Source organism: Oratosquilla oratoria, chromosome 30, assembly GCF_046742065.1.
Source record: "Oratosquilla oratoria isolate Oo_2021 chromosome 30, ASM4674206v1, whole genome shotgun sequence".
In the NCBI taxonomy this organism is placed as follows: domain Eukaryota; kingdom Metazoa; phylum Arthropoda; class Malacostraca; order Stomatopoda; family Squillidae; genus Oratosquilla; species Oratosquilla oratoria.
Genome location: NC_134806.1, coordinates 14,482,777 through 14,493,768, shown reverse-complemented (window position 1 = coordinate 14,493,768; position 10,992 = coordinate 14,482,777). Strand labels below are relative to the sequence as shown.

Genomic DNA, 10,992 nt, shown 5'->3' with positions numbered 1-10,992 from the left:
ATAATTGTGTTTATGTATGGGGCAATAAGAAGGTAGGTATGGATTGTCCACGCCTTCAACAAAGGGTGACACTTCCCCCCACTTCCAGTTGGGTTCATGTCCATGGCTGAGTGGACATTAGAGACCAAATGTCCCTACCAAGTTATCTTATGCCCTCAGTGGTGGAGGGCCAAAGATAAGCTATTCGAAACACACACACACACTCATACACACCCACCTGACACACTCATACATACACACTCATACACACACACTTCACACACATACACTCATAATTCACACACACCTGACACACTAATACTCATACACAAACAAACACACACACACACACAGCGTTCGTTTCCTCTAGACACCCGAACCCTCCCACTGTAACTGAACTTACATCTTAGTTCTGGCTGCCGACAGGCGATTTCATTCATCAGAGTGAACACGCCCACACTACCCTGACCCCGAAGGCTGCAGCACGGAGATCGGGGCGTCGTCGATGCACCACCACGACGCTAACGACCCAAGATGCGTCAGTACTGCAGTACCAAGCAATTCCACTTCCCCCGGTAATAACGGACATCGAACTGAAATGCAGAGGGGGAGGGGGAAGAGGGGGAGTGGGTAATTTATCGTTACACGATACTTGGAGTCATACTCTCGACTCACTCCTCTCTAAAGACCCGGAGTACAGTTGCCAGCACTTGTAGTGGGTACAACGCTTAACTATAACACAATTGGGGCCTATATCAGTAAAGCATGTGCTTCTGTTTATACTAGTGTCCCCCCTGGGCGTTTTACGTCAACCCACAAATCCCCCATTGATTCCATGAGATCTCTCTGTGGAAGAGATGTGGATCGTTGCCGAATACTGTGAGGCTGTGGAGCTTCAGAATCCGCTCTGCCACAGACCAACAGGCCTCTTGGTGCCACATTTTCAACGATCGTATTTGTCTGAATGACATCGTAGTCTGCGTTTGTTGGCGCAGCGTCGTCTTCACTGTGGAACAAGAGCAGAGAGAGAGAGAGAGAGAGAGAGGGGGAGAGAAGTGTTAGCGCGCACACACACTACAAATTTTTCTTCTTCAAATTCCACACGCCGGAAATACTCTATTGTCACAAACCATGAAACAATCAATCATCCAAATGCATTTGTTCTGCAATAAAAAATAAACAAATAGATAAAATAAATAAACCAAAAATAAATTAGATAAATAAAAACCATACTATCCTATGCGAACACACACAAAAACACACATGCGCGCGCGTATGAATATGTACATACAATCGCAAGACCTACATTACATTTGACCATTAATCTCAGAGCAACGACCGCTCCCCGGATAACCAAAATAAAATAAACAAAGTGCGCCACAGTGTCGAAGACGCCGAGAAGCCACTGGCGCCGACACATTCCCTAGGTTCAGCTGAATAGAGTACATTAACACTAACCAAGTTAGAAAGGGATTAACGCCTTACCTACCCAAGGGTCCTTTTTGCATCTCGCCTCACGATTTTATTCAGTTATGGAGATCCCTCAACCACATCCCATCCGGCGAGAGGTACAAGACCAGCTGGTAGTCCAGTCCATCCATTAATGACATTTTCTACGATGGAAACTTTACTGATTTTGTTATGGCTAACGTTAAATGATTTGGGGGTAAATTGGTTGTCCCTACACAATAGAACACCGTTAAAGGAAATAATATTGTGCATCGAAACAAAATCAATTAAGCGTGTCAGTCCATGTACAACAAATGACAAAATGAAAATACACAAATTAATTGAACAAACGAACCCAAACAAATAAAACAAACATACAAACAAACAAACCCAATCGGTACGGTGGAACTTAATCGAATCTGGTTAATTATCTTCATTAACGACGGGATTCCACGCGACATAATCGAATCATCCGGGTTTTGCCACGATAGGATTAGCAGCCAAGGAGGACTTTAAAGTACGGCCGATCACACAAGACACACCAATCTACCCCCCCCCCGTTATGGTGACGTACTCTGCACCCCTTTGGGAGAGAGAGAGAGAGAGAGAGAGAGAGAGAGAGAGAGAGATTGATAGAGAGAGGGAGGGAGAGAAAATAATAATAAATAAAAACAAAAAATTTAAATAAATAAAGAATAAACAAACAAACAAACAAATGAAATAATAATTAATAAAAATAAATAATAATAATAATAAAATAAAAATAAATAAAGTAAACACACACACATATATATATATATATATATATATACACACACACACACACAATAGCTTTGCGACAAAACTTGACAATGATAAGCGAGCACGCAAACATACATACACACACTTATTAAACCCCTTCGCTACGAGGACGCATTTACATATTTTGTTCTCGCTAACGTCACACGATTCTATTCAGTGCAGGATAGGACCTAAAGGAGCTGGAACCTTACAACACGTAACTCATTGTACGAAAACACCAAATATGGCTCCACCTCACTGTAAATGACTATTCAACTATTATATATATATATATATACACACACACACACACATATATATATATATATATATATATATATGTGTGTGTGTGTGTATATATATACTGTATATATACATTCAAGGTCTGCTTTGTCTGTACAAGTGCAAAATACCATTACGGTATAACGATGGTATTCACGATTCCTAGCCGATAATGGGTTTAAAGTGAACAATTACAAATGTGTTATAACATACCAGTTTCCAAACCTGATTACTGTAATGTTATCTACATTTTGTAGAAAGTTTCCCGACGCACAACCATATTTTTAGTTACGCATTCCTAACTACACAACAATGAGATAAGGAATGCGGCGTCTACAAATGTGTTGCCATAATGTAAATATCATCATCATAAAAACGTAACGACTAGAGAGGGGGAGAGAGAGAAAGGAAGAGCGGAGGTGGGGAGAAGAGAGAGAAAGATGAGAAAGAGAGGGGGGAGAGAAGAGAGAGAGAAGAGAAAGAGAGGGAGAGAGCGGAGGTGGGGAAAGAAGCGAGAGAAAGAGAGAGAGAAAGAAGAGAAAGAGAGGGAGAGGGAGAGAGAGAGAGAGAGAGAGAGAGAGAGAGAGAGAGAGAGAGAGAGAGAGAGAGAGAGAGCGGAGGTAGAGAACAAGCATATGTTGAAGATGTTAAAGATAATTTCTCAACTACGCTGCACCGGCGCACTTTACATATTTTGTTTTGGCTACCGTCACGTGCCTTTCTTCAAGCAAGAGAATGTGTAACTTGTGTGTGTGTGTGTGTGAGAGAGAGAGAGAACGCATATATCATGATATATATTCAACGGGTATTTAAAATTCAATGCAAATAATTTTCGAACTCGCATTTACGTCATAAATCAACGAACCCCACGATGAAAGAAAGAAAAGAAAACACACACACACACACAAACAAACACCTGTATATCTAGCAGACGATGGAACAAAACCATGTCAACATGGGTGCGATATTTGGTACACAAGTGAAAATTCCTTCCGTGGACGGTAAGTGGTGGATGGATCCAGCGGACATCTCCATCCACTTGAATCCACACGCAGGACAGCCGATCTGCACAGTATCTACAGCGTTGAGAAGCCGTTGAAAAGTGACCGTTATTTTTTATAACGGCTATCGTTCTCTTCGTGATGTATGACGTTATTCTAAACAGACTCGAGTATTTAAATACATTTGCCAGATCGTTTGGCGAGAAATGATTAGTTCCAATATCATCAACATGTGGGAGAAAAAAAAAAAAAAAAAAAAAAAAAGTCGTTGGCGAGCAAGGCATTTTTCCTCGACACTTTCTAGGGCTTTTACACACCAAATATGACACTAAGGATCCTCCCAGAATAACAATATCGGTGAAATGGGCACACGTATATGTATATATGCACACACACACACACATATATATAATATACATACACACACAAACGGTTTCTGTTATTTAGGCTTGTTTTATATATAATATATATATATATATACACACACATAAATTATACTCTTCTACGGAACTAACAATCTCCAAACTATGCAGTCTATATATATATACACACACACAAATTATACTTTTCTACGGAACTAACAATCTCCAAAGTATGCTGTCTATATATATATATATATATGTGTGTGTGTGTGTGTGTGTCTCCCCTTTTCCTGTACATGATTTTCCTGTGTGTGACAATTCCGGTAGCGAGGGAATTAACGGAAGGAGTAATATGCCAGACTCGAGTTAAACACTAAAACAAACGCGTTTTGCCAACTCATCGCACCCTGTCAACACAGTGACTTGTTCTTGTCTGAAGCCAAGCGATTCTATTCAGCCGAGGTGTGACACAGCCTGAGTAGGGACGCATAATCCGAAGCTCCGTTACATATATTTAGTTCTGGTTAATAACATAAAAAGTAACACCTAACATAGAGGACGTAGTTACACACACACACACATTATATATATATATATATATATATATATATATATATATATACAGATACATAAGATTAGTATTTCTGATTTCTTTTCTCCGACAGTGGGTTAACAAGTTTCATATATATATATATATATATATATATATATATATATATATAATTGTAGACATATTTGAAGTAACTTTAAGATACGAACGTGAAAATTTTCCACCCAAAATATTACATATTTTTAATAACTGTGACGCAAAATCTACGATAATGCAAACTTCCGCTGCATGGCAAGTTTTTAATTCAAAGCTTTCTATAACCATAAGCTTCCCTTTAACAATAACAGGGAATGACAATTTCTTAACAAAACTTTTTGTACGTCTGTCACAGAAATCAAGAGTTGGTGAACTCCTGTTCGAAATAGCATAATTTTAGACTACATCCACCAAATTGGCTTCATCATAATTCATCAGGTTATCAGGAGGCACGAGAGCCAGTCTCCTGGAGAGAGAGAGAGAGAGAGAGAGAGAGAAAACACTGATGCTCTGGCAAGAAGAATGCTCTAGCACATTCTTAATACCAACAGGTTTGCATCACGCTTTTCCAAAACTGGCTCCAGCCCAGCACCATCACGATGCCTTAAACTGAGCTACATTTCGGTCTGTTTTGTGCAGAAAGAACTTGACAAAGAACCGCAGTTCATAAAAGTCAAACGCACACAACCTTTATCAATCAAGGCTGCGTTCCTCCTCTGGTGGAACAAACGTTTTTTTCCTTCGTCTCAGACTATTATTTGACTCTCGCCAGCAACATGGCTGTAAAGAGTCCAGTGAGGAATGTTCATCATGGGGGCAGAGGCTGATGGATCGTCCCCTATTAGGGAAATAGCTCGATTTAGATTTTTAATGCCGCATGATCGAGGTTCTGCCTGAGCTCCGATTGGTATATAGGTGCGGTCCATTATTACATACTGCATTTTGATAACTTTGTTTCACAATACGAATGGAGAGAGAGAGAGAGAGAGAGAGAGAGAGATTGAGCAGATGAATTAGGACGAATCGGTTCAAATACATGGAGGCCCCTATATCCCCACTCATTTCATCCAATTAGTATACAGTATTTATTTCTTAATGTTTCAATATTTTTTTTTTTCATATTCACCTCGACATAACCCAGACTCTAGGTACATCTATCAGGGTAATTCTTAGTTTCCGAATATCTGTAACATTGAAAACATGGTAATTCTGAAACACACACACACACATACATACACTAACAGGCAATACGAAACCGGAACCTTGACATATGTGTAACACTTTCATTCATAAATACATGCATTACCTCAATAACTCCTGAGCTTACATTCCACAACTTTACAGAAATATAAATGGAGGAAAAACCTTAACTATGGCCCATTTACCTCATCTTAAGGTACACGCACACACACACGCATATAACATTGTTTAAAAATATATATTTATGACTGAATTATCTCAATTAACACTAATGGGACGAATTACACACAGGCCAAGATAATTAACTGCCTATCTTCAAGCGACTTCATTCAGCTAACAAGAAACCCCGAAAGCACGCTAGGGATAACAGGTTTTGCCCTAACCTAGGGGTAACAGGTTTTACCCTAACCTAGGGGTAACGAGTTTTTACCCTAACCTAGGGGTAAAAGGTTTTGACCTAACCTAGGGGTAACGGGTTTTTACCCTAACCTAGGGGTAACAGGTTTTACCCTACCCTAGGGGTAACATGTTTTGCCATAACCTAGGGGTAACAGGTTTTGCCATAACCTAGGGATAACAGGTTTTACCCTAACCTAGGGGTAACAGGTTTTATCCTAACCTAGGGGTAACAGGTTTTACCCTAACCTAGGGATAACAGGTTTTACCCTAACCTTCGCAAAAAAAGATCTCACGGAGACCCACGAAATCGCCTGACGACAACTACAACGAAAAGGAGAGGACCCCCCGGTAGGGAAGGGGCAGAGAGGCCGCGTTGGAGGTACGGCACTCGTGTGGCACTGACGATAGTGCCACATGAACATGTCTGCTTGAAACACGCACGCTTAAAGGGTCCCCAACAGGATGTCATAATTTCACAAATCTAGTGCACATTGCTGAATACATCATCCACATCACGTCCTCACAGTTAAACACGATTGATCAGTCATAAAACAGCATACGGAATTCGCCAATGCTACCAAAAGGTGTACGTGTCTCTGTGTGTGTGTGTCTTCGAAATAATTATCGACAGTTGACATTAAGAAATCCACAAGAAGAAAAGCACAAAATAAACAATTTAGTCCATTTTATTATCTATTCTGAGACCTTTTATACCCTAGACTTCTTCAATGATAATAATAATAATGTATGTGAATCTTTGGTCATGCGTTAGAATATACCATGTTTGTTTCATACAGCATCCCTACTCCTTAAATCCAGCACACAAAACTACATTACAACGAAACTAATTGCCACGTGACTGGCCCCATACATTTCCATATCAATAAAATATAACGAATCACTAACAACGTAATAAACTGTATAGAGGTCACCATACACAGCTGGGGCAGTGTTTAGAGGTCGCTCCCAGATTGACGAGTTGACTTGACACTTGCATATATTGTCTATCTACCACAAATTGGGTTTGTTCAAAGAGTGTTCAAATTGTGACATTTTCATAACACATCCTTTACTGGAAGGCAATATTCGTCTACATTTCGCATTGTCTTTCGAATATCTAAAATCATAAACTATTTCGTCAAAAAGCCAATACAAGTTGTAAGGAACATTAACTAATTTTATTATTTCTAAAGCCGATAGATACGCACCCACGTACAACCAGTTCAACCATGGAGAGCATACCCCGGGAGCCTCTTAGCAGTGATCCCATCCAACATACTAATATGCCAAGGCAAATTGCAGTTAAAGGTAATGTAAAATATACAATCCTAATGCACACATATTTTGTTGTTGTTGTTAAGATAATATTCATCCCTCTATCGACAAGTTACAACGAAGAACAAAAATATATTTATTCAGTTCGGAAAAGAATATCAACAAACACGTAAATATACATTACGCAGGGTAAAAACAACAAATCCACAGACATCTGGCAAAACTATATCTACCCATATATAAGCCACGCCCACACAGTAGACGATCACAAAACCTCGGCGACTGAAATGTACAAAGACAAACGACAGAGAACGCGCGCGCGCACACACACGCAATGTCCTTGATGCAAACTTGCTCAGCGCCACCTAGAAACACAAACAGATTCTTCGACACTTGATACCTAGTAGCAGGGACACTAAACGTGTCACAATAATTAGACGCAAATGGTCCGCTGTGTTTTACTTGCGCTACTAAGACAATATCAACAAGCCTCTTCATTGCATAAAAACTCATCTCCCCTGCCGTGTATGTATGTACCTCGCCACTGACTCTTTTCTAAGCTGTTACCTTCAGAGCAACACAGACTCGCATCACAACAGACACAGCTGTGGATTTATGCTTGCCGAAGAGGGCCCGGGCAAACACAATAATCCTGTAGGATTGGCGGGGCCTCATAGGCCTAATCAGCCCCTTTTCCTCTCGTCCCTGACTCACAAAATTTCAACTTTTCTATGTAGGCCTACACTGGCACGAAATCTTACACACACACACGGATGTCCAAAGTCGGCCCTTAAAAATATATAAATAGATAAATAAAATAAAAAGTAAAACAAATTAATAAATACATATAATAATAATACATAAAATAAATAATAATAATAATAAATAATAATAATAATAAATAATAATAATAATAAAATAAAAATACAAAATAAACAAATCAAATAAAATTAAAATAAATAATAATTATTATTAGTCGAAAAGAACTTCTAAGTCTGTTCCCCTGCTGAACAAAATAGCCAGGGGCTTGAACAAAACTAAAATGGCGTCGATGATGAACAGTTCAAATGAACAAAACTGACGTTAGCTACAAGAACAAACAAATACGTCACTTGGTTTATTTCGTGGACTCGTTCCCGAGTTCCATCTACGGAAATAAACCCGTCTCTGACACACAGTCACTGTCAGATTCCTGTCTTCAGGTATCCTCCGTCTATATTTTTCATCATTAAGTGACTCGGGTTAAAGTGATATATATATATATATATATATATATATATATATATATATATATATATATATATTTCTTGGGCACAGGTTTTCTCTCAAACAATTCTGGTTAAAATCAACTGCACTGGATGCCTCAGACCGAGGCGAAAAACTGAGTTTCGGTGAAAGATAGTCAACAGTTACCTCTGTTACTAGAAGATAATTAATCAAGTCGGCATACAACAGCACAATAAGTGAGCTATGCTACTCATAAAAGAGAAATGAATAATTTCATCCAGTCCCTTTCTACAAGTGATAAGAAGATATTTTTAAACATCAAGAATTCCTACCTCAAAATCATCAAAGCATCCAGTGCAGTTGATTTTAACCAGAATATATATATATATATATATATATATATACACACACACACACATTTATATTATATATATACATACATACACACACATTTATATTATATATATATATATATGTATACACACATCTTTTTCAGCAACTAAGATACACAGCATAACACATCGCAAGAAACTTAAAAGATCGGCTGTTAGGTTTGGCTGTTGCGCCACAACAGACAAATTCTTTGTCATCCAAATCAACACTCGAGGAAGCGCTTTGAAATCCCTTTGAGGAGCCTTACATGTCCACACCCAAGAGACCAAAACACCTAACCCCTTTAATAAAACACGAATGTCCTTTAAATAAAATATTTACATATATTCTGGTTACTGATACAAAAATCTATTAAGCTAAGCGAGAGCCTATGTAATATATAATCATTCGACATATCGCCTTTGGTTATTCATTTTATTCTGGTTAACTCTAAATGATCTGATCAAGTGAAAGGAAGACGATGTTGGAGGGGTGATTTGTGCCTTCCGTACGTGGTGGTTCTTTTCCTAGCGCCGGGTTGTTTTATTCATCTTCGACATTCCTTCGCTCGAGAAGTTACGGAACAGCGGTCACCTATAAGATGGCGGAAGAATCCGAAACTTTATATAGTTTCCGCTCAGTTTCAACTTCACTCCGGGTTCGGACCCGGCCCGTGTTCAAATCCTGCAACCACTGCAGACAGGAACCTGCGCTGGCTGTCTAAACGGACAGTGGGAAGTTGGCGAATTCGTAATTTTTGTTTGATGGACTTTCAATACACTCGACCGTTCAATATACGAATCTTGACACAAAGTTTTGAAAAGCGAGAATGAAAGATTTTTTTACTCATAAATACATATTCAACGACTATTTACTGTTCACATTTTATATCTGTCTACACCACTCCTGTCCCTATCAAAGAAACATAGATGTATTGCGGTAAGTTTACTACTGTGTATTCCGACGTTATGTCTTTTGTTATACAAGGAACCTCTCCATCGACCTGTACATACTTAAACACCTACACAGCCCTCAGAAACAGGCCACTTCCCTGCCGCACCATATTTCTCTCGTTATCGTCTATTATCTACTACCCAAGTTCGTTAAACGGACGATAAAGAGATACAAACACAAACTTCCGGGGACTTTGTATAAAAGTTTGCCGTTAGCGCGGGGACACGCGGAGTGAGACCTCATATTTATTTGAACCAAACCAGCAACTAACGCCCAAGATTCAAAACTCTTTCGATGCTAAACAAACAGCAAAATATAAAGATTATTTTTCGTGTTACACTATGTCGTTGGCAAACCAAAGCAGATTTGATGTGGATAAATGTATTGAAAAAACAACAGGGGAAGATTGTAGCGGCTTGCTGCCGTGTTGCAAATCGGTGAGCATAGGAATTTCTTCAACTCACCTCTTCTGTTGCGTCGCGAGGTAGGTGTCGAACAATGAGATATCTGCCATTGTGGAACTGCCTTTTCAATTCGTATATTTTCCTTTTGATAGCTTCTTCCTCGTCCACATCCCAGTTGTTATTTTCCGATGCTGGTGAAGTAGACGCAGAAGCGACGTCACCAGGCCAAAAGTTGACACCAGTAGTAACAGACACCACAGGATAATTGTTGAAAATTGGTATATTCCCACCCACTTGTGTATTAAACGCATCTGTGGAACTTGTCGCCATTGTTAACGCAAGGGAGTTAATTCACACCAACACCTCATGAACCTTTAACGGTCTACTCTTGGTAAACTCAAGAATCACACTACCGCGAGAGCTTAGCACGAACCTCGACGTTTTCAAACAAGGCTCACCTGTTTGAGAGCCGCGCGGCCATTGGTCGATGTAAACTCCCGTCTACGCACTTGACCAATGAGCGTATAGCTTCTCCGCGTCGCCCGCCTTCGCTGGGTTCATTCAACGTCGCATCTCCTCTCCTTCACATCCCTAATCAACAAGTGGCTTCTATTTTACATCACACATTACTACAACTTCTTCTTTTGAATGTCGAGACACGACATTGAAATTTTATTTCATTTAAGAAAAACAAATAACAATGGATCTGAACGAGTGTTATG

The 10,992-nt window shown here is 39.4% G+C and overlaps 1 protein-coding gene across 1 annotated transcript in view; it reads right to left on the bottom strand.

The window, feature by feature from the left end:
• The window catches only part of LOC143041033 (uncharacterized), a 751,767-nt gene extending 741,071 nt beyond the window's left edge, over positions 1 to 10,696 (bottom strand). The window contains exon 1 of the mRNA XM_076212625.1: positions 10,331 to 10,696. Within this exon, the coding sequence (XP_076068740.1) occupies positions 10,331 to 10,600 (270 nt within the window). The 5' untranslated portion in view covers positions 10,601 to 10,696. The remainder of the gene's footprint in view (positions 1 to 10,330) is intronic.
• Positions 10,697 to 10,992: the final 296 nt, after the last annotated feature.